Genomic DNA, 27,811 nt, shown 5'->3' with positions numbered 1-27,811 from the left:
CCATTCATGACAAACCCACAGCAAATATAATACTCAATGGAGAAGAGCTGAAAGCCTTCCCACTAAAATCTGGAACAAGACAGGGATGCCCACTCTCACCACTGTTATTCAACATAGTACTGGAAGTCCTCGCCACAGCAATCAGACAAACCAAAGAAATAAAAGGCATCCAAATAGGAAGAGAAGAGGTAAAACTGTCACTGTATGCAGATGACATGATACTATATATAGAAAACCCCAAGGACTCAACCCAAAAACTGCTTGAATTGATCAACAAATTCAGCAAAGAAGCAGGACATAAGATTAACATTCAAAAATCAGTCGCATTTCTGTATACTAACAATGAAATATTACAAAAGGAATGCTAAAATATGATAAATAACCTTTAAAATTGCACCCACAAAAGTCAAATACCTGGGAATACACCTGACCCAGGAGGTAAAGGACTCATCTGCTGAGAACTATAAAACACTAATCAAGGAAATTAAAGAAGGATGTAAAAAGATGGAAAGATACTCCATGTTCCTGGGTTGGAAAAAATTAATTTCGAAAAACTGGCCATAGTACCCAAAGCAATCTACAGATTCAATGCAATCCCTATCAGATTACCCATGACATTTTTCACAGAACTACAACAAACAATCCAAAAATTTATATGGAACCACAAAAGACCCAGAATTTCCAAAGCAATCCTGAGGAAAACAAACCATGCAGGAGGCATAACTCTCCCAGACTTCAGGCAATATTACAAAGCCACAGTCATCAAGACAGTGTGGTCCTGGTATCAAAACAGACATACAGACCCATGGAACAGAATAGAGAACCCAGAAATAAACCGAGACACCTATGGTCAATTAATCTTGGACAAAGGAGGCAAGAACATAAAATGGGAAAAACTCAGTCTTTTAAGGAAATATTGCTGGGAAACCTGGAAAGCTGCATGCAAATCAATGAAACTAGAACACACCCTCACACCATGCACAAAAATAAACTCAAAATGGCTGAAAGTCTTAAATATAAGACAAGACACCATCAGACTCCTGGACGAGAACATTGGCCAAACCTTCTCTGACATCAGCCTTACAAATGTTTTCTCAGGTCAGTCTCCCAAAGCAACAGAAATAAAAGCAAACCTAAACCAATGGGACCTAATCAAACTGGCAAGCTTTTGCACAGCAAAGGAAACCAAAAAGAAAACAAGACAACTTACAGAATGGGAGAAAATAGTTTCAAATGATGCAGCTGACCAGGGCTTAATCTCTATACAAGCCACTTACACAACTCAACAGCAAAAAACAAAAAACCCAATGGAAAAATGGGCAAAAGACCTGAACAGACCTTTTTCCAAGGAAGACGTACAGATGGCCAACAAGCACATGAAACAATGCTCAACATCATTGACTATCAGAGAAATGCAAATCAAAACTACTACAAGATACCACCTCACACCAGTTAGAAAGGCCATCATTAATAAGTCCACAAATAACAAATGCTGTTGGTGGGAATGTAAGCTGGTATAACCACTATGGTGAACAGTATGGAGGTACTTTAGAAACCTATACATAGAACTACCATATGACCCAGCATTCCCGTTCTTGGGCATATATCCAGACAAATCTTTCCTTAAAAAAGACACATGCACCCGCATGTTCATAGCAGCTCTATTCACAATAGCCAAGACATGGGAACAACCCAAATGTCAATGGACAGATGATTGGATTAGGAAGATGTAGTATATATATATACAATGGAATACTACTCAGCCATAAAAAAGAATGAAATAATGCCATTTGCAGCAACATGGATGCAACTAGAGATTCTCACACTAAGTGAGGTAAGTCAGAAAGAGAAAGACAAATACCATATGAAATTACTTATATGTGGAATCTCAAATATGGTACAAATGAACTTACCTACAAAACAGAAACAGACTCACAGACATAGAGAAAAGACTTGTGGCTGCTGTGTGGGAGTGGGGATCGAGTGGGATGGACTGGGAGTTTTGGGTTGTTAGATGCAAACTATTACACTTAGAATGGATAAACAACAAGGTCCTACCACAGAACACAGAGAGCTATATCCAATCTCCTGGGATCGACCATTTGTGAGGGAAAAGAATATATATCTATATATCTATATACATATATCTATGTCTATATATCTATATACCTATATGTCTATACATCTATATATCTATAAAGAATATATATACGTGTGTGTGTGTGTTTGTGTGTGTGTATGACTGAGCCATGTTGCTGTACAGTAGAAATTGGTGCAACATTGTAAATCAACTATACTTTAACATAAAATTATAAAAAAAATCAAAAGAATGAGCAGAAGGGGGACAGAAGAAAGAATTAGTGAACTGTAAGGTAGAATAAGAGAAACTACCAAATTTTCAATCCTTAGATTAATTCTACCAATCATAGCCTTGTAAAACATCCTATAAAAGAAAAATGTTTTTGTTTATTTCAGCTAAAACTATCCATTCTGATATTTAAATAGGATAAAGTATTTATATTAGTGCTCTTGCCTTTACCTCAGGCAGTTTGCATATGGAATGTTTTGAAAATCTATAAGAAGAGCATAAAGTAGACACTCCCACTGGATTTTACCAAAGGACTTTAAAACATTTCCTTATAAATATACTAGCTCATTGCTATTGCTCATCTCCATATGTCACATATGTTCTTCTTGAATTACATAATATAAACCTATTAAAAGGATTAAAAATTGCAAAAGAAGTATTAATGCTGCATTTTCAGATGATATATACTCAGGAAACCTTCAACACTTGATGATAAAACTAACTTGAATAAAAAAGATTTCAAAAAGAATATGAAACTCTACCTTAATTTTAAACTCAAGTGTCTAAATCTCTAGCTATTCTCTAGTACAGAATTTTACTTCCCTTTAGCCTTTGAGTTCTACTACTATTACTACATGATTCAAAAAATAAGTTTTCACTGATTAATAATTTTATGTCCTACAAGAAAATCAGTTGTCTATAGAATTTACCCAATATTATTTGCTATAAAAACACCAACCAAAAAAGCAGCTTAAAATATTTGTCTGCCAAATATAAAATAGTATGACTATTTTTAGAAGACATCAAATAAGCATTATTATTTTGAAACATAGACATCAATATGCTATGTTTTGTAAGGCAAAGAACTATAAATTTTTTGACTAGAATAAACAAAATACTGCAATCCGAAAGTTTTAACAAAATAATGATTAAATGACAGTCATTACCTGACATCCAAAGAAAAATGTTATTCCCCAGATCTTCTTTAAATTCATCATTAAAGAGATGACTGGATTCTGGAAATGCTTCTAGGAATGTTGCATAGATAGCTTGTGTCAAACAATCAGGATACACCTATCAAAAATAGACTCAGAATGATTTCATATTTCATATAATATATATCAACTAGCAAAGAAATTATTATTTGTGAAATATACATGTCCCTTTTTTCTTACAGCTTGCAAATTTTGGCCATTTAGTTCTTCTCTGAATCTCTGATTGAGGAATATGAATAAAGAAGAGTTAAAGTAAAGTCTGTCAATTTTACTCTTTGTTAGCACATGGGGGAAAAGTTTAATTTGGATAAAAGATGAAGTTAACAATTAAGATAAGGTTCGATGATTATACATTTCATTTAAACTTGCAATTGATATTCTCTTTCAGAAAAAGAACACCCTCTTTCAGGCCATGATAATAAAAAGTATATATGTATATATTTTAATTGAAATATATTTGACATGTAACACTGTGTAAGGTTAAGGTGCACAATATGTTGATACCTTTGACTATTGTAATATGATTCCATCATAGCATCAGCTAACACCTCTATCACATAATTATCACTTTTTGTGTGTGTGGTCAGAATAAAAAGCATGTTTTTAAGTTTTTAAGTAATTAAAGCCTGTTTAGGTGAGTTAATACAACTACAAGTAGAAACCCACAATCAGATATCAGCAAATATATGGTACTACCAGTATTCTATTAGATGTAAAGTCATTTAACTAGTAAGGGGTCTGTTAATGAAACTGACCCTGTTGATACCTTGATTTTTTTCCCCCTCGACGCTCATTTTGGACTTCTGGCCTATATAACTGTAAGGCAATGAATTTCTGTTGTTTTAAGCAACCCAGTTTGTGATGATTTGTTACAGCAGCAAGAGGAAACTAATATAGCCACTTAATCCTATAGCACTCAGATTTACTGGTAAATGATGGTATTCTTTGAAGAACTCCATAATTTGGGGATGAGGAAAAGTGAAGAGAGAATGCCATATATACTGATATATTTAAATTTATTGAATGAACCATGAACATTTTTTTACTACCAGAAACAATCACATATTATAATTGTGGTATATAAAAGCACACTAATATTTAATGTTGAACAAAGTGAAAAAGGTTTTCTGTGCATATCTCACCTTCCAGTAATTAGAGGAGAATTAAAATGTTGAACAAAGTTAAAAATGTTTCTGCGCGTATCTTACCTTTCAGTAATTACGGGAAAAAGAATCAAGTGTCAGGGTGTCAAGTGAAGGAATATCACTGTATGACATTGGAAGAAGTGAAGTAAAAACCATACTAAATAAGCTTAGATCCAGTTGATTTGTACTGAACAGTGAGACTTGAAGATAATTTTTTGATTCATAAATAATAGATTTCTCTTTCTTTGGTAAGATAAATCAGATGAGCCAATAGTAACAAACTCCCTACTTGTTTGAATGAGTTAAAAATAATGGAAACTAGTCAATGAGAGATGAAGCTCCAATTTCTACTTAAACAGCTCTAGAAGTAATAGACCTGTAGGGAAAGAAGCCTGGTTCTCAAGCATAGAAACTGGGAGAGGGAGCACTGTTTAAGAAGACTGAACACAAGTCAAGGGATGAAATAACTAAGGTGTATTATTTTCTTTGTTCTCAGATGAGGCTTTGAATCTTGGTTAAAAGACTTCTAATTTCTCCTTGGAAAAAGCCACTGAAAAACAGAGACTTTAAACAAATTAAGTCATGCTTTGAGAAGGATTATAAATACATCTATCAAAAGGCACATCTATGCCAAAGGAGAACATCTGGATCATAAATGTAGGACTAGAAATTATAGAATTGGGGATATGCAGTGGTGCCACTCTCCTTCCTTCTTTGTTCACATTAAATAGATCTTTTATCCTTTTCTTAAGAGCCCTCAGTTAAAGCTTGCTTGATTCCATCAAACCATGTAGATAGGCTAGACATGCTCACTATAAAAGGACAGACTAGGTGAAAGATTATGGATAGGAGAAATAGATGGTTTTCTCACCTCTAAACAATTTAATTACCCAAAATCCTATTAACTAATTTTTCCTGCAAATAAAATAAATTAAATATTAGAGAAAATCCTAGTCTTTCAGAACATCAGTGTTCTACAAAACAACTCATGTATTATGGGTCTGATAAACCTCTTCATCTGATGGACAACTGCCTGTGAAACTGAGAGAATGTCTTTCCAAGATCACCCAGGTAATTAAGAGCAGGTTCCAGACATGGAGCTGAGCCTCCTTATTCCTAGGTCACTACTGGTTTCCTTCTACAACTCTGTATGCGTATGTTTGTGAAATAGATCAAGATTGAACATAAATATTCAACAGTTTTAGGTTTGTTTATGTTTTCATCATGAAGAACGTTTAGCTTTTTATTTTAGGTTTTACCCATAAGAACTTTTGCTGACTTACAGATGTTGATACAACAAAGAATTTAATTGTGGCTTCTATTTGCAATGCTAGATATTTACATTTTAAAATACACAGTGAAATTTCTCCTATCTTCATTTTGCATTACTCAAGAACATAAATTATTTTAGTAAAATTTTATTATGTCAGAAATAGTAAAATAAACATTCGTTTCATCAATTTGTTCACTGTTCTTTACTATAACAGGTGCTTATAACTTATGCATAGCACAAACTTAAGTCCTCTTGAATCAAAAGATGCTTAATGAAGTAAAAAAATTACAATTTTTAGATAAGAAAAAAATCAATAATATACTTAGAATAAATCAATAGTTTTCAAACTATTACCATGTAAACAAATACCTATACATATTCCATGAAAAATGCCATTGGCAATTTCACAGGGATGGCATTGAATTTGTTGATTGCCTTGGGTAGAATGGTCATTTTAACAAAACTGATTCTTCTAATCTAAGAATGTGGCATATCTTTCCATCTCTTTGTGTCGTCTTCTTTTTCTTTCATCAGCATCTTATAGTTTTCAGAGTACAGGTCTTTTGCCTTGTTAGGTAGGTTTATTCCTAGGTATCTTATTCCTTTTGATGTGATGGGAAATGAGATTGTTTCTTTAATTTATCTTTCTGCTATTTTGTTGTTAGGGTATAAAATGCAGCATATTTCTGTATAGTAATTTTGTAGCCTGCAACTTTACCAAATTCCTTGAAGAGTCTAGTAGTTTTCTGGTGGCATCTTTAGGATTTTCTATGTATAGCATTATGTTAGCAAACAGAGTTTTACTACTTCTTATACAATTTGATTTCCTTTTATTTCTTTTTCTTCTCTGATTGCTGTGGTTAGGACTTCCAAAGCTATGTTGAATAAAACAGCAAGAGTGGGCATCCTTATCTTGTTCCTGATCTTAGAGGAAATGTTTTCAGTTTTTTACCATTGAGTATGTTAGCTGTGTGTTTGTCATATATGGCCTTTATCATGCTGAGGTAGGTTCCCTCTAAGCCCACTTTCTGGAGATTTTTTATCATAAATGGATGTTGAATTTTATCCAAAGCTTTTTCTGCATCTATTGAGATGATCATATAGTTTTTATCTTTCATTTTGTTAATGTAGTGTGTCACATTGATTGATTTGTAGATATTGAAAAATTCTTGCATCCCTGTGATAAATCACACTTTTAAAATCAAACATTTTAAAATTTATATAAAAACACAAAAGACCCCAAATAGCCAAAGCAAACTTGAGAAAGAAAAACAGAGTTGGAGGAATCAGGACTGTACTACAAAGCTACAATCAAACTAGTATACTACTAGCACAAAAACAGACATATAGATCAATGGAACAGGATAGAAAGCACAGAAATAAACCCATACACTTATGGTCAATTAATCTAAGACAAAGGAGGCAGAAATACACAACAGATAAAAGACAATCTCTTCAACAAATGGTGGTGGGAAAAGTGGACAGCTACATGTAAAAGAATGAAACTAGAACATTCTCTAGTATCATATACAAAAATAAACACGAAATGGATTAAAGACCTAAATGTAAGACTAGATATCCTAAAACTCCTAGAGGAAACACAGGCAGAACACTCTTTGACATAAAGTACAGTGATATTTTTTATATCTGTTTCCTAGAGTAATGGAAGTAAAAATACAAGTAAACAAATGGACCCAATTAAACTTAAAAACTTTTGCACATCAAAGGAAACCATAAGTAAAACAAAAAGACAACTTACAGAATGGGAAAAAAATATTTGCAAAAGACGAGACCAACAAAGGGTAAATTTCCAATATACAAACAGCTCATAAAGCTCAATATAAAAATAAGCAAACAAACAAACAAACAAACAAAAAACCCAGTCAAAAAAAGGGAAGAAGATTTAAATAGACATTTCTCCAAAGAAGACATGCAAATGGCCAAAGGGCACATGAAAAAATGCTCAACATCATTAATTGTTAGAGAAATGCAAATCAAAACTACAATGAGCTATCACACCAGTCAGAATGGCCTGACTGGCCATTCATCAAAAAAAATCTATAAATAATAAATGTTGGAGAGGTAGAGCCAAAAAAGAATCCTCCACTGTTGGTGGGAATGTAAATTGATGCAGCTACTAGGGACAACAGTATGGAGGTTCCTTAAAAAACTACAAATAAAGTTACCATATGATCCAGCATTCCCATTCCTGGGGAAATATCTGAGGAAAACCATAATTCAAAAAGATGCATGCACCCAATATTCATAGTGGCACTATTACAATAGCCAAGATATGGAAGCAACCTAAGTGTTCATCAATAGATGAATGGATAAAGAAGACGTGGTACATACATACAGTGGAATGTTACTTAGCCATAAAAAAGAATGAAATAATGCCCTTTGAAACAACATGAATGGATCTAGAAATTATCGTACTAAGTGAAGCAAGTCAGAGAAAGACAAATAATCCTAAGATAGTGCTTATATGTTATCTAAAAAAAATTATACAAATGAACTTATTAAAAAAACAGAAATAGACTCACAGACATAGAAAACAAATTTATGGTTACTAAAGGGGAAAGCAGAAGAGGGGGGATGAATTAGGAGTTCAGGATTAAAATATACACACTACTATATATAAAATAGACAAACAATAAGGACCTACTATATAGCACAGGTAACTATACTAAATATCATGTAATGGAAAAGAATCTAAAAAAGAATGTATGTATATTCTTGTACACCTAACTAACACAACATTGTAAATCAACTATATTTCAATAAAAATGTTTTTAAAAGTTAATAGAAAAAAATATCTATACCACACTAAGGAGATTCTATAAGGCTTTTAGTCTGTAGAAAACAATATTCAGGGGGGGCAATAACTTTTTTAAAATTACCGTTATTTAATCTACCTCAGGCAATCTTCCTTTCAAAGTAACAAAATATGTTCTCACACATGTTAAAATCACTTTGTATATTTCATCTTCTATAAAAATAATTAGCATAACAAGTTAATTTCTATGTTTACCTGAAAGAATGTATCCTTTCGACTTTGAGGTACACTCATAAAAAGTGCCACATAACTTTCTGATATTCTATCAAACAGGAAATCTTGACTTTCTCTGTCAGGCTTAAAAAATAAAATATGGAATTAAAATAATTAATATTGCAATTTAAAATCAGAATTTCCTTACATAATGTCAGTAATTCTACCTATCCTTAAAGGGCAGATCAATTCCTATAGTGGAATGAGTATGGGTTTTTGGCCTCCTGTAGATCTGATTTTTAATTCTGGCTCCATCATTCATTAACTGTGTTATCCTGAGCAAGGTAATCAAGTCCTAGTTTCCTTACCTGCCCAAAGTAGATAATATATACATACTTTAAAATAGTATTTTAAAATTAAATAGGGACAGGATCATGTTTGTTTGACTTTGTATTTCAAGCCCCCAGCACAATGCCTGACACACAGAAAGCACACAAATATTCGATGAATGAATGAAGGTTATTGTACAGCAGTTGGCATGCAAAAGGCAATCAATGACTTAGTCATTGATTATTTTTATTCTGTAACCATTCCAACTCTTTCATCATCAGTAATTCAGTATAAAATTAAAGCAATTACTGGGATGAGACACCTATAGCCATAACTAATAAAACTGTGACATGATAGTTAAACTAAAATCAAAGTAAATAGAATACAAAGAAGGAAGATATTTGTAGATAACAGTAATATCAAAATTATAGTAAAGTCCTAAAGTAACAACTTGTGTTCTTACTCTATTAAGCAATGAAGAAATAAATTAGAATCCGAATCCATGAATTAAGCAATAAAGATGAACTAAAGAGTCCAAATTCATTTATGATGTCAACTGTAGAAGCATACGCTGGCATTAATATGTTTGGTAATAAACACCAAAGATTATCAAATTTAGTGGTAGTTTTATATGAAATTAGCAAGCTAAATGAGCTGGGATTCATAAATACATAGGATCTTAGACCTAAAATGGAAGTCAGATATCACCTAGATTAAGCCCCTGTATTTTAATGATTATTTAAGGTTACAGGCAGCTAAGTAAGTGAGAGCCAGGCTAGAATCTAAGTTTCCTAACTCCTAAAACAGCTGTCGTGTTTATATAACAAGTTTATGAAAGGAGATACTAACAGAAATAATACTTATAATGTTAATTCTTGATCATTTACATAATGGGCAGTGGTTCTAAGATTTAGGGTTGTGTGAGAAACAAGATTATATATAATTTATTAGTTAAGAAAGTTGGTTTTTTTCAACTACACAATCTACACTCAACATGTATAAAGAAACTTATTCAATCAAACAGAAAGTTTCAGAACATGTCTTTGATTGATACAGTTCAATTTAATGTCCACATCATACATACCTCCACAGGAGAGTGACTAGCACAATGGTATGGAAAATTTCTATACATGTTTTGGTATGCTTGAAAAGAAAATGTATCTTGTAGCTGTTGAATATTCAGCTGATGTTATTAATATGTTAATAAGATCAAGCTGTTTAATATAAGGTTAAATCATACTTGCATTCCAGGCATAAATCTCACAGTTCAGATTGTATAATCCTTTCAATATATAGTTGATCTTAGTTTTTCTAGTATTTTGTTGAAGATTTTTGCATCGACATGCAATAAGAGGATACTGGTCTGCAGATTCATTCTTCTTGTAGTAACTTTGGCTTTACTGTCAGGGTAATTCTGGCCTCATAGAATGAGCTGGAAAGAATTCCCTCTGAGAAGGACTGTTAATTCTTCTTTAAATGGTTGTAGAATTCATCAGTGCAGTCATCTGGTCCAAGGCATTTCTTTGTTGGAAGGATTCTGATTACCGATTCAATCTCTTCATTAGTTATAGGTCTATTCAGATTGCCTATTTCTACATTACCTGGTCTTGGAAAATTATGATTCAGGAATTTTTCCATTTTACAAAGGCTATCCATTTTGTCCTCATATGTTTGTTCACAGTACACATAGTCCTTTATATTTCTTTGCTGATAGAATGTTCCCATTTTCATTTCTTATTTTGGTAATTTGAATCCTCTTTTTTTTAAAACTAGTCTAGCAAAAAGTTTGTCAGTTTTTTTTTTTTTTTTTATTTTCCCACTGTACAGCAAGGGGGTCAGGTCATCCTTAGATGTATACATTGCAGTTACAGTTTTTTCCCCCACCCTTTCTTCTGTTGCGACATGAGTATCTAGACATAGTTCTCAATGCTATTCAGCAGGATCTCCTTATAAATCTATTCTAGGTTGTGTCTGATAAGCCCAAGCTCCCGATCCCTCCCACTCCCTCCCCCTCCCATCAGGCAACCACAAGTCTCTTCTCCAAGTCCATGATTTTCTTTTCTGAGGAGATGTTCATTTGTGCTGGATATTAGATTCCAGTTATAAGTGATCTCATATGGTATTTGTCTTTGTCTTTGTCTTTCTGGCTCATTTCACTCAGTATGAGAGTCTCTAGTTCCATCCATGTTGCTGCAAATGGCATTATGTCATCCTTTTTTATGGCTGAGTAGTATTCCATTGTGTATATATACCACCTCTTCCGAATCCAATCATCTGTCGATGGACATTTGGATTGTTTCCATGTCCTGGCTATTGTGAATAGTGCTGCAATGAACATGCGGGTGCATGTGTCTCTTTTAAGTAGAGCTTTGTCCGGATAGATGCCCAAGAGTGGGATTGCAGGGTCATATGGAAGTTCTATGTATAGATTTCTAAGGTATCTCCAAACTGTTCTCCATAGTGGCTGTACCAGTTTACATTCCCACCAACAGTGCAGGAGGGTTCCCTTTTCTCCACAGCCCCTCCAGCACTTGTTATTTGTGGATTTATTAATGATGGCCATTCTGACTGGTGTGAGGTGGTATCTCATGGTAGTTTTGATTTGCATTTCTCTTATAATCAGCGATGTTGAGCATTTTTTCATGTGTTTGTTGGCCATCTGTATATCTTCCTTGGAGAAATGTCTATTCAGGTCTTTTGCCCATTTTTCCATTGGTTGATTGGTTTTTTTGCTGTTGAGTTGTATAAGTTGCTTGTATATTCTAGAGATTAAACCCTTGTCAGCTGCATAATTTGAAACTATTTTCTCCCATTCTGTAAGTTGTCTTTTTGTTTTCTTTTTGGTTTCCTTTGCTGTGCAAAAGCTTTTCAGTTTGATGAGGTCCCATGGGTTTATTTTTGCTCTAATTTCTATTGCTTTGGGAGACTGACCTGAGAAAATATTCATGATGTTGATGTCAGAGAGTGTTTTGCCTATGTTTTCTTCTAGGAGTTTGATGGTGTCCTGTCTTATATTTAAGTCTTTCAGCCATTTGGAGTTTATTTTTGTGCATGGTGTGAGGGTGTGTTCTAGTTTCATTGCTTTGCATGCAGCTGTCCAGGTTTCCCAGCAATGCTTGCTGAATAGACTTTCCTTTTCCCATTTGATGTTCCTGCCTCCCTTGTCAAAGATTAATTGACCATAGGTATCAGGGTTTATTTCCGGATTCTCTATTCTGTTCCATTGGTCTGTCTGTCTGTTTTGATACCAGTACCACACTGTTTTGATGACTGTGGCTTTGTAGTATTTCTTGAAGTCTGGGAGAGTTATGCCTCCTACTTGGTTTTTGTTTTTCAGGATTGCTTTGGCGATTCTGGGTCTTTTGTGGTTCCATATAAATGTTTGGATTGTTTGTTCTAGTTCTGTGAACAATGTCATGGGTAATTTGATAGGGATTGCATTGAATCTGTAGATTGCTTTGGGTAGGATGGCCATTTTCACAATATTGATTTTTCCAATCCAGGAACATGGAATATCTTTCCATTTCTTTACATCTTCTTTGATTTCTTTGATTAAAGTTTTATAGTTCTCGGCATATAGGTCCTTTACCTCTTTGGTCAGGTGTATTCCGAGGTATTTGATTTTGTGAGGTACAATTTTAAAAGGTATCATTTTTTTGTATTCCTTTTCTAATGTTTCATTGCTGGTATACAGAAATGCAACTGACTTCTGAATGTTAATCTTATATCCTGCCACTTTGCTGAATTTATTAATCAGTTCAAGGAGTTTTGGGGTTGAGTCCTTAGGGTTTTCTAGGTATAGTATCATATCATCTGCATACAGTGACAGTTTGATCTCTTCTCTTCCTATATGGATGCCTTTTATTTCTTTTGTTTGTCTAATTGCTGTGTCTAAGACTTCCAAGACTATGTTGAAGAGCAGTGGTGAGAGTGGGCATCCCTGTCTTGTTCCAGATTTGAGTGAGAAGGCTTTCAGTTTTTCCCCATTGAGGATTATATTTGCTGTGGGTTTATCATAAATGGCTTTGATTATATTCAGGAATGTTCCCTCTATACCCACTTTGGCGAGGGTCTTGATCATGAATGGATGTTGAACTTTGTCAAATGCTTTTTCTGCGTCTATTGAGATGATCATATGATTTTTGACCTTTTTTTTTGTTAATGTGGTGTATGATGCTGATTGATTTGCATATGTTGAACCATCCTTGTGAACCTGGGATGAACCCAACCTGGTCATGGTGTATAATTTTTTTGATATGTTGTTGGATTCGGTTGGCTAAGATTTTGTTGAGAATTTTTGCATCTATATTCATCAATGATGTTGGCCGATAGTTTTCTTTTTTGGTGGTATCTCTGTCTGGTTTTGGAATGAGGGTGATGGTGGCCTCATAGAATGTCTTTGGGAGTATTCCTTCTTCTTCAACCTTTTGAAAGAGTTTAAGGAGGATGGGCACCAATTCCTCTTTATATGTTTGATAAAATTCACCTGTGAAGCCATCTGGTCCTGGACTTTTATTTGTAGGGAGTGATTTTATGACCTCTTCAATTTCATTTCTAGTGATCGGTCTGTTCAGTTGGTCTGTTTCTGCTTGATTCAGTTTTGGCAAGCTGTAAGATTCTAGAAAATTGTCCATTTCTTCCAGATTGTCAAACTTGTTGCCATACAGTTGTTCATAGTATTCTCTTATGGTTTTTTGTATTTCTGCTGTATCTGTTGTGATTTCTCCTTTTTCATTTATAATTTTGGTTATTTGGGTTCTTTCTCTCCTCTTTTTAGTGAGTCTGGCCAGGGGTTTGTCAATTTTGTTCACCTTTTCAAAGAACCAGCTCTTGGTTTTATTAATTTTCTCTATTGTTTTTTGAGTCTCTATTTTATTGATTTCTTCTTTGATCTTTATAATTTCCTTCCTTCTGCTGACTTTAGGACTTTTTTGTTCTTCTTTTTCTAATTCGTTTAGGTGGAGGGTTAAGTTGTCAATTTGGGATCTTTCTTCTTTTTTGAGGAAGGCCTGGATTGCTATAAATTTCCCTCTGAGCACTGCTTTCGCAGCATCCCAGAGATTTTGAGAGGTTGTGGCTTCATTATCATTTGTTTCAAGGTAGTTTTTAATTTCCTTCTTGATTTCCTCATTGACCCATTGGTTTTTTAGTAGCATGTTGTTTAGTCTCCATGGAGTAGGTTTTTTCTCTTTGCTTTTCCCATGGTTGATTTCTAATTTCATGGCATTGTGGTCAGAGAAGATACTTGAGATAATTTCTACGCTCCTAAATTTATTGAGATTCGCTTTGTGTCCCAATATGTGGTCGATTCTTGAGAATGTTCCATGAGCATTTGAGAAGAATGTGTATTCTGCTTTTTTTGGATGTAGTGTCCTGAAGATATCAATGAAGTCTAACTTTTCTATTGTTTCCTTTAGGATCTCTGTTGCTTTATTGGTTTTCTGTCTAGAGGATCTGTCCATTGATGTGAGGGGGGTATTTAGGTCTCCTACTATGATTGTATTCTCATCAATATCTCCCTTTATGTCTGTTAATATTTGTTGTGTGTATCTGGGTGCTCCTGTATTTGGGGCATATATGTTGACAATAGTAACATCCTCTCCTTGGATGGATCCCTTAATCATTAAATAGTGTCCTTCTTTGTCTTTCTTTATGTCTTTTGTTTTAAAGTCTATTTTGTCTGATATGAGCGTTGCGACTCCTGCTTTTCTGTCATGTCTATTGGCGTGAAATATTTTTCCCCACCCTTTCACTTTCAATCTATATGTATCTTTTGTCTTAAGGTGAGTTTCTTGTAGGCAGCATATTGAAAGTTTTTGCCTTTTTATCCACTCAGCCATTCTGTGTCTTTTGATTGGGGCATTCAGTCCATTGACATTTAAGGTGATAATTGATAGATGATTATTTATTGCCATTTGAACCTCGTGTTCCAGTTGATTCTATGGTTCTCCATTTTTTTTTTTGGTTGGATGGTCTCCTGTTATTATCTGCTTGAGTGTTTTTTTTTTTTCATTTTTTGCAAATGCAATATTTGGTTTTGGCTTGTGATTGCCCTGTTTTTTAAGTATGCTAACCCCTTCCCATAATTGTGTGTTTTAGCCTGATGGTCCTGTAAGTTCAAACACTTCATTATTATATTAAAATTAAGAAGTGAGACATACATAGAAACAAAAAGGGTTATTTACCTCCTAACATCCCTTGCCCACATTTTATGGTTTTGATGACCCTTTTATTTTTTTCTTTTTAATTTTATTTTGTTTGAAGCATGTTCATGATTAAATCTGTATGCTGGCTTATTTGACTGACTGCTCTCTGATTGCAGTTTCCTCAGTCCTAGTTCTTCCTCTTCTTCTTCTTCTTTTTTTTTTTCTTTTCTTTTTTCTTCCCTTTCCTTCCTTTCTTTTTGGTTTAGAGAAGCCCTTTCAATATTTCCTTTAACCTGGGTTTTGTGTTGCTGTATTCTTTAAGTTTTTGTTTGTTGGGAAAAATTTTTATTTCCCCTTCTATTTTAAATGATATTCTTGCTGGATAGAGTATTCTAGGTTGCATATTTTTTCCTTTGAGCACTTTAAATATCTCTTGCCATTCCCTCCTGGCCTGTAGTGTTTCTGTAGAGAAATCAGCTGATATTCTTATGGGGGTTCCCTTGTAGGTAACATTCTGTTTTTCTCTTGCTGCCTTGAGGATCCTCTCTTTATCACTAACTTTTGCCATTTTTATTATGATGTGTCTTGGTGTGGGTCTGTTTGGGTTCAGTTTGTTTGGGGCCCTCTGTGCTTCTTGTATCTTGAATCCAGTATCCTTTAGATTTGGGAAGTTTCTAGCAATAATTTCTTCAAATATATTTTCCATTCCCTTATCTTTTTCTACTCCTTCTGGAATTCCTATTATGCGTAGATTGGCCCGCTTTATATTATCCCATAGGTCTCTTATATTGCTTTCCAGTTTTTTGATTCAGTTTTCTGTCTGTTGACCAGATTGAGTGATTTCCATTATTCTATCTTCCATATCACTGATTCGTTCTTCTGCATTATTCATTCTGGTTTTTACTGCCCCTAGTTCAGTTTGCATCTCTGCAAATGAATGTTCTAGTTTTTCTTGGCTCCTCCTTATATTTTCTAGTTCCTTTCTGAGGGTATCTGCATTACTGTTCATATCTTCTCTTAATTCCTTCAGTATTTTCACTATTTCTCTTTTGAACTCCAGGTCTGTCAGACTGCCGAGATCTGTTTCATTGTTGACTGTTTTAGGTGAGTTCTCCTGTTGGTTTGACTGGGAGTGGTTTCTCAGCTTCTTCATCTTGCTTGTTTTCTTTTTCCTGAGGGAGTTGTATTCTCCGTGATCGGGCAGTGTTTACCTTGTCACTGCCGTGGAATATTTCCTGAGGGCTGGCGTTGTTGGTCAATCTTTTTTGAGGCAGTGTGGCTTTTCTGGAGTGTTGATGGGGCTAACAGTGTTTCTTTGAAGCAAAGGAGGACTTCCTGAGGGCAGACAGGACTGAGAGGTCCACACCGCGATGGTAGCAGATTTCACTTGGCCATGCAGAGCTTGCTCTGGTGTTTTTAGGCTGTGGGGTTCTTGCAGGGGGTTGGCGGTGTTGGGCAGCTGCTTTTTAGGGGTGCATCACCCCCTGGGGGCTGGAGCAGCTATCTGGGGCACTGAGAACCTGAGAGGCTCTTCCCTAGGGCAGCCCAACTCAGAAGGACAGCCTGAGAATGTAGGCGGATCTTTTCACAGTCTGGCTGAGCTTGTTGCAGCTTTTCTGGGCTGCAGGGGGTCCTGCCTGGAGCTGGCAGTCCTATGCAGCTGGTCCACTAGAGCATCCCCTGGGGGCTTGGGCGGGTAGCAGGGCCGTTGGAAACCGAAGAGGCTCCTCCCCGGGGCAACCCGACTCAGAAAAACCGTCCGAGAATTAGGCCGATCTATTCACAGCCTGGCTAAGCTTGTTCTAGCTTTTCTAGGCTGCAGGCCTTTTCTCGGGGGCTGGTGGTGTTTGGTGCTGCTCTGTGGAAGTGTAGCCCCTCCAAAGGGCAAGCAGGCCTGTGCAGGGACAGCCCCTGCGGTGGTAGGCTTCAGGCAATTGTTCAGGCCAGCCCTCCTGGATGGCAGGCAGCCCCAGGTCCGTGAGAGCGTAGGGCGTGGCGGGGGTTGGGGGAGGGAATGCACTGGGAAGCAGAGTTTTCAGCTAGCTAGCGGGCCTGTAAGCTTGCTGTGGCGTGGGGGGTATTCTGTGGGGACTCACCCCTTCTTCTCTCCCCTCCCCAGCATGGGCGCAGACCAGGCTCTTCTCCCAGGTTCCCTCTGATGTGGGTTTCCCCTTCCCCACTCCTGGAGTATTGCTCCCTTCCTCTGCGACAGCTTTGTTTTCTAGTCTCCCAGGCAGTCTCTGCCCCGTCAACTGGTTTCTAGACTTCCCAAGCAGTTTCCGCTCTGCCCCGCCCCCCTAGCCCGGGGACTAATCTCTGGAGCCGAGGTCTCGGTGCCCAGCCCCCACCCAGGCGGCGCCCCCCGGCCCTTTCTCGGGGACTAACCTTCTGCGGCGAGGTCTCCGTGCCCAGCCCCCCTCCCAGGCGTCCCCCGGCCCTTTCTCAGGAATTAACCTTCGGAGGCGAGGTCTCGGTGCCCAGCCCCCACCCAGGCGTCCCCCGGCCCCCTCTCGGGGACTAACCTTCGGCGGTGAGGTCTCGGTGCCCAGCCCCCACCCAGGCGTCCCCCGGCCCCCTCTCGGGGACTAACCTTCAGAGGCGAGGTCTCGGTACCCAGCCCCCACCCAGGCGTCTCAATTTTTGGTGACTCTGCCCATAGTTCAGATGGTCCGTTGGGTTCTTGATCGGCTTTTCTGTACTCCAACTTACTGCTACACTCTTCTCTGCATCTGGAGATTCCTCCGGTTCGTTTGATCTTTCGCCCGGTAGGTGACTTTCCAGGGTGCGGGATCCCTTTCTCCTCCGCAGTTCCCTTTCGGGAGCCCCCGTCTCGCTCGGATTCGCCTTCTCTCACTCTCCTCTTTTCTCCTGTTCTGCCCAATAATGTCACGAATTTCTTGCCGTTATTGGAGTTTAGGTTCCTCTGCCAGCGATTGGTTGCTGTTCTGTGCGAGTCATTTATTCTGTAGATGTGCTTTTTTTGTTGTGTTTGTGGGAGAGGGCGAGCATGTCTTCCTACTCCTCCGCCATCTTGTCCGGAGTCTTGTCAGTTTTTCTGATCTCAAAGAACTAACTTGGTTTTATTGATTTTCTCTACTGTTTTTCAATTTACTTATCTCCATTCTAATCTATTAATCTATTAATTCCTTCTTTCTGTTAGCTCAGATTTCAATTTGTTCTTTTTTCTGGAACCTTAATATGTAAAGTTAAGTTGTTGATAAGAGATATTGTTTTTTTGCTGTTCTTAAAACTATAAACTTTTCTTAGCACTGCTTTTGCTAGATCCTGTAAGTTCTGGTATGTTGTAGTTTTGTTTTCATTTGTTTCAAGGTATTTTCTAATTTCCCCTGTGATTTCTTCTTAGAGTCATTAATTATCTAGGAATCCTTATACATTAACAATGAGAGAGTAATTTGTACATCCAGTTCGAAAACAACTTGGCATTATCTTGAACATTTTCTTACCCAACAATGCACCGATTCCATTCCTTCTTTGTGTCTTATAATTTCTCTTTGAGACATGGACATATTTAATAGGATAGCAAAGCCTGAGATATGGAGTATTTATGCTTGGGAATAGGTATGTCTCTTCCTTCATGAGCCTTTAGGGGTTTGAATATATTAGGTCAAGTTTTAAACTGTATTTGGGTTTTGTTTTTGCTATGGTTACTCTCTATGAAACACAGGCTTCTGATTCCTCTTCCATTACCTTGTTTTACTGATTCTTGAAGAACCAGCTTTTGAATACATTTTCTTAAATTCCTTCTTTGTTTTTCAGTTTTTCCTTTCATTGCTTTCCTCTCTGATCTTTATTGTTTCTTTTCTTCTGCATACTTTGGTTTTCATTTCTTTCTCTTTTTTTGGTTTTCTACCATAGAAGCTGAGGTCATAGTTTTTGAGAAATTTTCTTATTTCAAAATAGGCAATTTATTGCTTTATTATTTCCAAATAATGCTTGAGTTAAATCCCACAAATTTTAATCTTTATTTTCATTTTCAATAAGTTCAAAATATTTTTCAATTTCCATATTGACTTCTTGTTTGACCCACAATTCCTGAGGAGTATGTTAGTTACCAACTATTTGAAGATTTTCCAGATGGTTCTCTGTTATTTGTTTGTAGTATAATTCCTTTGTGGTCTAAAAACATACTTTGTATGAGTTGAATTCTTTTAAATTTATCAGGATGTTTTCCTGGCCCAGAATATAGTTAGTAAAGGTTTAATGTACCTGAGAAAAAATGTGTATGCTGCTGTTGTTAGGAGGAATGTTTAATAAATGTTAATTAGACCCATCAAGTTGGTTAACAGTATCGCTCAAATCATCTACATCATTCTGTATCTACCAACTTTCTGTACATTCTACCAGTATTGAGAATGAGGTGTTGAAATATTTAACTACATTTATGGACTTGTCTATTTCTCCTTTAAGTTTTAGAGGTTTTTATTAAATGTGTTTCAAAGCATTTTAATTAGGCATCTGAATATTTACGGTTGTTGTTATACTGATGAATTGACTACTTTATCATTATATAATTACTCTCTTTTTCCCTGGTAACATTCTTTACTTTGACATCTACTCTGTGTGATGAGTTAAAAAGAATTGTGATTTTGTAGGTTATAAGTGGCTTGTCTATTTGTAAGGGTGGAAGTGATGCTCTTTCCAGCCTTCCAAATCTTTGTGGGAGTCAAAGTTCCAAGAACAATTTTTAAAACACTAAGGATATATCATTATTATGATTCTTCTAATTAAACACTGTTAGGGAAACTTTTATCATTAGCTTATATATTTGCAGGCCATTTTTGGAACATTGTATTCTCATCAATACTATATTCCCATCAATATAATGATGATGATGATGATGATAGATATATCCATTGAATACTTACTATATACCTACTTCCATGTAAACAAACAACTTTACATGCATTTTCAACTTAACTCCCAATAAACACAAGGCAGATAATTTTTAAAATTTTATGAAAGACTTAGAGAGGTAAATAATTATTCAAAGTCATATCATTTACTAAGTGGATAAACTTGTTTTTGAAAGCCAGATATTAATTCTACTACATTGAATCCCATATTACAACTGCATAGTATTTCAGAGTTTACTAGGGATCTTACTCATGCCATTTTAGCATATAACAACTCTAGGAAAAAAGCAAGTGTATGTTATTTTTACTTGTTATTTGCTTTGTTTTATTTTGCTTTAGAGATAAATGAAGCTCAAGAGAGATTTTTGACTAGCTCAGAGTCTCACACTAACTACTGGGAAAACCAGATTTAAAATTTTAGTTTTCTGAATTCAAGCGCCCTTTTTTTTTTTTTTTTTTTTTTTTTTTTACTAAACTACCACTAAATATAGGCAGTAAAGGAAATTTGCTTTTATATTACTGAAGCAATTACTAAAATAAGTTTTAGAGCCAGCATGCTGAAGTATGCTATATTCTAGATTATAATTATACATTTTTTTCATATTATGTTGCTGGCAATTAAATTATACAAGTGGCTCAGGGTTCTATTCCAGTTATAAAGTCAGGACTACTTATTCATAAACTGGATCCTTAAATAGATAGAATTTGTGTTTTTACTCATCTGAAAATTTAAGTATAGCTTGAAATAGAAGCCTACCTAACAAAACAAATATTCCCACATAATGCTGGTAAATTGGTATTGGTGACTCACCACACTTATTTAAGTGTACCTAAGAGGAACCTAAGAGGTAATGTTAACTATCTACTTCACTGGTGTAGATAGTTCATTGGTTCATTATTGCAAGGATAATCCTATAAATGTAGTGAGTCATTAATATTTTTGTGTCCAATCTGTTCAAAATAATAAAATATTGTATGGCTTAACAAAACAGTTACAAGGAACAATACTAGATTAGGCTTTCTTCAAAAACTTGCTCTATATAATCCTAACAGATTTAAATGAGAAAGTGGTATTTCCTCTCTGTTATCATGGAAAAAGATAAAATGTGGGATCCAGATTTAGAGAAAGAAATTTAAGGTAATGAAACTGATTTCACGAATATCCCTCAGTAATTACCATTGTAGAACAGTTACACCACTTCTTATGCCTCATTTAACCCCTAACAACATCAGAAATATAGGACAGATACTTACCTACAATTAAATTAATAATTCTAACATAAAGCACTATCTAAATGGTTTGTATGTAAGATTAGTAACACTCATTCCTCCATAGTATGAAAGAATCCACAAACAGTTTTCTTTGGGTAATTCGGGGAGGTAAAGAATTGAGCCTATTATCAGGCTTCCTTGATGGGGAAACACAGCTTCTTAATGCTTAGACTGTGACCCCGTGTGTTACTCTCTCCATTCTTTTTGACCCAGAGGTTACAGGGCAGTCATTGGTATTGACTGCTTTTTCCAGGTTCACTTGTTCTCTAACATAAGATTTGTGTACTGCTCATTTCCAATATCCTATTGCTTCCCAAATACCCATGTCTTTCTCTTTTTAATCTTTTTTTTTTTTTGCTATTTCTTGGGCCGCTCTCCCACGGCATATGGAGGTTCCCAGGCTAGGGGTCCAATCAAAGCTGTAGCCACTGGCCTACGCCAGAGCCGTAGCGCAACGCCCGATCGTTAACCCACTGAGCAAGGGCAGGGACCGAACCCGCAACCTCATGGTTCCTAGTCGGATTCGTTAACCACTGCGCCACGACGGGAACTCCTCTTTTTAATCTTAAGCAGAGCTTTTACCTTTCTGAATCAAGTGAAGACCTTCTCCCTATCTGATAGGTAGATATTTTTTAAATGAAACTTCCTTCAATGTCACTAATTTTCAGTGGATTTTCTGTTAGTGTTTATTAGCACATTACAGTATAGAGTAAAGCTACAAATTTATTATTCACTACAATGTTTGATTTCACTAGTCTCTTTCTGATTAATAAAGACTCTGGATCTTTGAAATCTATATTAAAGTTTTAACTCCTCTGAAAGAACTCTAGATTTTAAACAGGATTTCTAACATATGCAGAATACTAAAAATCCAATCTCTGTGACAGGGTAAGTAAAACTTTTTTTTGGACCAGTGCTACCCCTACTGAGAAGTTTTGCTGAAAATAATTAATAATTAAACTGCAAAGTAGCTTTAGAAGGAAGTTAAAAAATATTATACCTTAAATTTATGGAGAAACCACCACCAAAAGGAATCATGCAAAAGAGCAATTGAGGCTTCTGAGAGAAAATGACCCCTCCAGATTTTAAAAACTTTTCCCTATGGAAAAAAAAAAATACATGGAGATCAAATTAATATATCTTATAAGACATGTTAATGTAAATAAGCGTGATAAAGAATATGTATTCAGCGGTTATAGATTAGCACTGTACAACAGAAATTTAATGTGAGCTACATATATTACATTTCTAGTAGACATTTTAAAAAGTAAAAAAAGTAAAATTTTATTGAAGTATTTAAACAAATATACTTAAAAATCATTTTAATATAAAATTTTTATAAAACTATAAATGAAATATTTTACATCCTTTGAGGTATTAGGTCTTTCTAATATAGTGTATATTTTATACTCACAGCATATCTCAATTTGAACACTAAATTTTCATCATAAATACTAGATTGTAAATAGATCTCATAAAGTATATGGTTATAATTTTGTTTCAACCATAAATGAAAGTTGCTCAATAGCTAAAGTATTAGTTTTCAAATGTATATACAATTAAAATAAATAAAAATTAAAAATTTAGCTAATCAAAGACCTAAAAAACCAAAGGGAAAATTGTGATGAAAGGGTTAATTTACAAGTTTGAGATTAAAAGATGCACACTACTATATATAAAATAGTAAAACAATAAGGTCCTACTATATTGCACAGGGAACTATATTCAACTATTTTAATATACTATAATAGAAGAGAATCTGAAAAGGAATATATATATATATCCTATATATATATATATATAAATCATTTTGCTGTACACAAGAAACTAACACAACATTGTACAACGACTGTACTTCAGTTAAAAAAAATTGAGCTGAGTCACACTAGGGATATTTCGTTTTCTGACTTGGAAGTTTTTGTCCCAATAATTCTAGGCCAGATGAAATTACTTCTACTATTCTACTGAATTTGTGTTAGTGTTATATCAGTGTGCTAGTGGTTCAGCTTTCTCATAACATAGGCCCTTTTTCCTTCAATTCAATAAAATTTTTACTGAGCATCATCTGTAGCCAAGGTTCTGTTTTGGGTGGTACATGGGATAATATACACTTCATTAAGAAACTTAATCTATAACTCTATGTGCAGGAATATATTTGGATGGGGTTGCATGAATCAAATTCCATGGATTCTCATACCTTCACGCATAAAACAGAAACCCTTTAACCTTTTCTTTCCAAGTTTCAGATCCATAAAGTTCAGTCTCTTGGGATGATATAATAAGCATTTCTAGGAAATAACTTTCCCTCTGATATTTTTATTTTCCTAGACTTATTCTCTTTTCACTCTGATTTCATTATTTATTTATTTATTTTAATGCCATCATGTTGTGCATGCTCTGGCAAGCCAATTTAAATTTTTTGAAATCATGTAGGGGTACTAGCAAATAAAACATGCCTACATATGCCATTGGTATACAAACTCAAAATACCCTAAACCCAGCTGCTTGTCATATCCTGCACACCCCCTTCCCTAAACCCATATCTACTTGCACTCCTCACTTTCGTACTTCTTTCAATAATGCCAGTGTCCTCCAAGTTAAACATACAAAGTATTTCTCATCGTGGTACTTATATGCATTGCTTATGCAACTAACTTGTGATTTATGTTAAGTGTATATGCATCCCTGGTTAAAATATAGTCCCATTTTAGAATAAAGAATGTGGGGCTCCCATCACGGCTCAGCGGTAATGGACCTGACTGGTATCCGTGAGGATGCGGGTTCAATCCATGGCCTCACTCAGTGGGTTAAGGATCCGGCATTGCCGTGAGCTGTGGTGTAGGTCACAGACTCTGCTCAATCGATCCTGCATTGCTGTGGTGTAGGTTGGCAGCTGTAGCTCCAATTTGACCCCTATCCTGGGAACTTCCATGTGCCATGGGCGTGGCCCTAAAAAAAAGCGCACACACACACACACACACACACACACACACACACACACCAAGAATATAGAATGTTAGAAATAAAAAAACATTATAGATTGAATAATCTTATGAATGTTCTGGACAAATAATAATTTGTATTACATAATAATAAAAGCTTTTCCCTGAGGAAACCTTGGAATACATAGTCAGAGAAAGTAACAAATATGCTCATAACCCGGGTATAACAATTACCATCTATAAATTTCCTCTTAAAAAAATGGCCTCAGGTGATTGTATCAAAAGGGCAAACTAAGACTTCCCTCTCACTGAGAGGGAAGGACTGAAAAACATCTGTATTAGCATGGAAAATAAGAGTGCCATTACTGAATCATTTTGGTTGGAGTTTTCTACTGAGGCGCTGTGTGGCTCCCTTAACTGAAGGGCAAACAGGAAATCCAAATTAGGTTAGTCCGATTATTTCCTGGAATACTGTCTCTTGAAGATTAAGCACTAAAGAGACACAATCCCATGCTGAAGAGAGTGAAAAATGGGCAGAAAATAAAGGCTGGAGCCGATTCATCCAGGTTTGATGGTTGATTCCTCCTGGTGGACTACGAAGGACCATACATGGTAGGAGAGAAAAAATGGGATTTTGGTGTTAAGAGATAAAGACCCACAGGAAGGCTGAGGGGGAGGGATGTGGCAGAGGACCTACTAAGGGCCAGGTCCATCTCAGAACTGTCTGAGAGCAATCTACCTGGAGGTACAAGGATTGTTCAAGACCCAGGAAAAAGAAACATTTTTAGGTGACCCCTTTATATTTTTGTGCATGGAAAATCATTACCAGTAACCACTCAAACCTCATCCTACCCCTGGCAATCAATGGTCAATGATTGGATACCCTGTAGGGCTATTACTCAAAAATTCTCCAGACATTTACTTAAAGGTTCAAAAAAGGGGTTGTGGGGAAGGGGCCTCATATGTTATCTTGGGATCAAAAGGGGCAGGCTAATGTATCTTGAGCTGATAGAGCAGCAAGAGGAAAGGGAAAACAGCTGCTAGTTATATGCCAAGCTGATACACACTAGTAACCTCAGACTCCTCTGAGGCAGTGACACATACTCTTAGCATATTCTCTTCTGGAGATCAGGGCATTAAAAATGCCACTGGTCGTTTCTGCCAGACTTAATGCCCTAAAGAAGTAAATCTTGCTTAACATCTCATTTGTCATAGCTTTAAATAAAGGTCTGATTCTTTAAATCATATTCTCAAAATATATCATGAAATGAAATTAATGTTTACATACATCGAAGTTATGAGCTTTTAAAATAAAAAGATAAATTCGTTCAGCATTCAGATGTCTTGGTAGTTGAGTAAGCTCATCTGTTCTGAATCCTGGGAAGTTGCAGCCCTTAGAAAAGGGGAGGGAAATAACACAGCCCTTAGAAGGAGGGAAATAAATTTCTTTCTGTATAGCAAAAATTGACACAACACTGTAAATCAACTATAATAAATTTTTTTTTTTAAAAAAAGGAATTACTGGAGTTCCCATCGTGGCGCAGTGGTTAACGAATCCGACTAGGAACCATGAGGTTGCGGGTTCGATCCCTGCCCTTGCTCAGTGGGTTACCGATCCGGCGTTGCCATGAGCTGTGGTGTAGGTTGCAGACGCTGCTCGGATCCTGCGTTGCTGTGGCTCTGGCGTAGGCTGGCAGCTACAGCTCCGATTAGACCCCTAGCCTGGGAACCTCCATATGCCGTGGGAGCAGCCCAAGAAATGGCAAAAAGACAAAAAAAAAAAAAAAAAAGGAATTACTTCCTTCTTTTCAGTATAGCATTCTCACATGACTACAGAAGACAGATAAATATTTAATTATCATTCATGCACATAATTATTTCTTATTTTTACTAAAATAAGTGAAAAATATTTATCCCACCTAAGAAAAATCTACGTATTATTTGTTTCTACAAAATTAAGAGCCCTGGCATATTAACATGCCAAATCCAAAAGTTAAACAGTATCAAGCTTCAGAACTAATTTTGATATAATTCAAATTATCAAGAATTTTAGCTAAACCTCACATAAAGATGTGGGCTGGCAGAAAGAAAAAGCTTCTGTACTTGTTCCTAACTTTTTCTCCTGGGGCTCTTGTCTATATTTACAGCTACATCTATATTATTATAAACATTCTTTTACTTCCACATAGTATTTCTGATATATAATCTCATGAAACAGAAATTTTAAATACCTCTACATCCTTCTTTGTCTCCATTTCATCTGAGAGCTGGAAAACATTTAAAATGAAATGTTTACAATTCTAAATTTAAGAATTTGTATATTTTAGAATTTTTGTTCAGTTAACTGTGTGTGTGTATGTCCTACTAACACCTAGAATGCAGTTGCTGTATTAGATGCCGGGAATACAAAGATGTTTCTTGCCCTAAAGTTAGAATTCAAGAGGGCAATCAGATACGTATATAAACAAAACAGAGAGCTAGGGCTCTAATAGAAATATGAACAAACTACTTCTTGCAATTTGGGTTCCCTGTAAAACAGACTGTGAGGTGGAATTTAGTGTTTGGAATTTACATTGGGAGTGCCTCTGGGATCAATATCTATGGAAGGCAAGGGGAGTTGGCAAGATTGGGAAGACGGAGAAATTAGCTATGATGCAAACTGACAGGTCTGAACACAGAAGAGCTCTTGAACTGAAAGGGCCCCTAGTCATTGTCCGGTACTGGGTTGAAACAGCGAGCTTTTTTGTTTCCAACTTGATTAGCCATTATATGTGGGTGGTTCCTGGAAAGGCATGTCCTTTTTTTTTTTTTTTTTAAAATTGACAAAGTAATTCTACAAGCAGTCAAACTTTTTGTTATTTTTTTCTAAAGGAGTAAGACTGATATGGGACCTGTACCCCAAGTATACGATGTTAAAAAAAAATTTAATAACCCGAGAATGGAATATGAGTGTGCAAATAACTTGCAAACTAATACTGAGTGTAATACCGAATGTAAAGAATATGAGTCCAGCTGCTTTAAAAATACAGTGATAGATGAAAGACTAAAAGAAAAAATGTTTAATGCTATCATTGTTTACCTATGAAATCACAGTAGTTATATTTTCTGTGAAAATATAATTTTTCAGGGAAAATGAAAACAAATACTATACCATTATCTTCTTTTCCTTATGGTACTTCTTTAGAAATGCCCTGTATTGTTTCAGTTTTCCAGGAGAACCTTTAAAAAGTGAAAATCCGTAACATATAAATATATTTTAAAATTGAAAAAACAATGGTAACAAAAGCAATGAGGTCCTACTGTATAGCACAGGGATACAACATGATGGAAAATAGTATGAGAAAAAGAATGTGTATATGTATGTAAGACTAGGTCACTATGCTGTACAGGAGAAATTGGGACAATACTGTAAACCAACTATACTTAAAAATAAAATACAATAAATAAAATAGGAAAAAAATTTTAAAGGTAATTTTAGGAGTTCTCTGGTGGTTCAGTGGGTTGAGGGGATCTGGCATTGTCACTGCTGATCCCTGG

General features: G+C 35.7%; 1 protein-coding gene across 6 annotated transcripts in view; it reads right to left on the bottom strand.

Moving 5' to 3' along the window:
* Positions 1-27,811, bottom strand: part of FAM227B (family with sequence similarity 227 member B) — a 234,146-nt gene that overhangs the window by 190,559 nt on the left and 15,776 nt on the right. For 5 of the 6 annotated variants that reach the window (XM_021073744.1, XM_021073726.1, XM_021073720.1 and 2 more), the window contains exons 5-10: positions 27,426-27,493; positions 26,506-26,541; positions 25,563-25,667; positions 22,333-22,431; positions 8,753-8,854; positions 3,256-3,382 (exon numbers count right to left, since the gene is read on the bottom strand). In XM_021073744.1, coding sequence (XP_020929403.1) covers positions 3,256-3,382; positions 8,753-8,854; positions 22,333-22,431; positions 25,563-25,667; positions 26,506-26,541; positions 27,426-27,493 — 537 coding nt within the window. The remainder of the gene's footprint in view (positions 1-3,255; positions 3,383-8,752; positions 8,855-22,332; positions 22,432-25,562; positions 25,668-26,505; positions 26,542-27,425; positions 27,494-27,811) is intronic. The other variant, XM_021073737.1, reaches the window with a different exon arrangement.

This window comes from Sus scrofa, chromosome 1 (assembly GCF_000003025.6).
Source record: "Sus scrofa isolate TJ Tabasco breed Duroc chromosome 1, Sscrofa11.1, whole genome shotgun sequence".
Taxonomy (NCBI): Eukaryota; Metazoa; Chordata; class Mammalia; order Artiodactyla; family Suidae; genus Sus; species Sus scrofa.
This window is presented reverse-complemented; position numbering and strand designations above follow the sequence as displayed.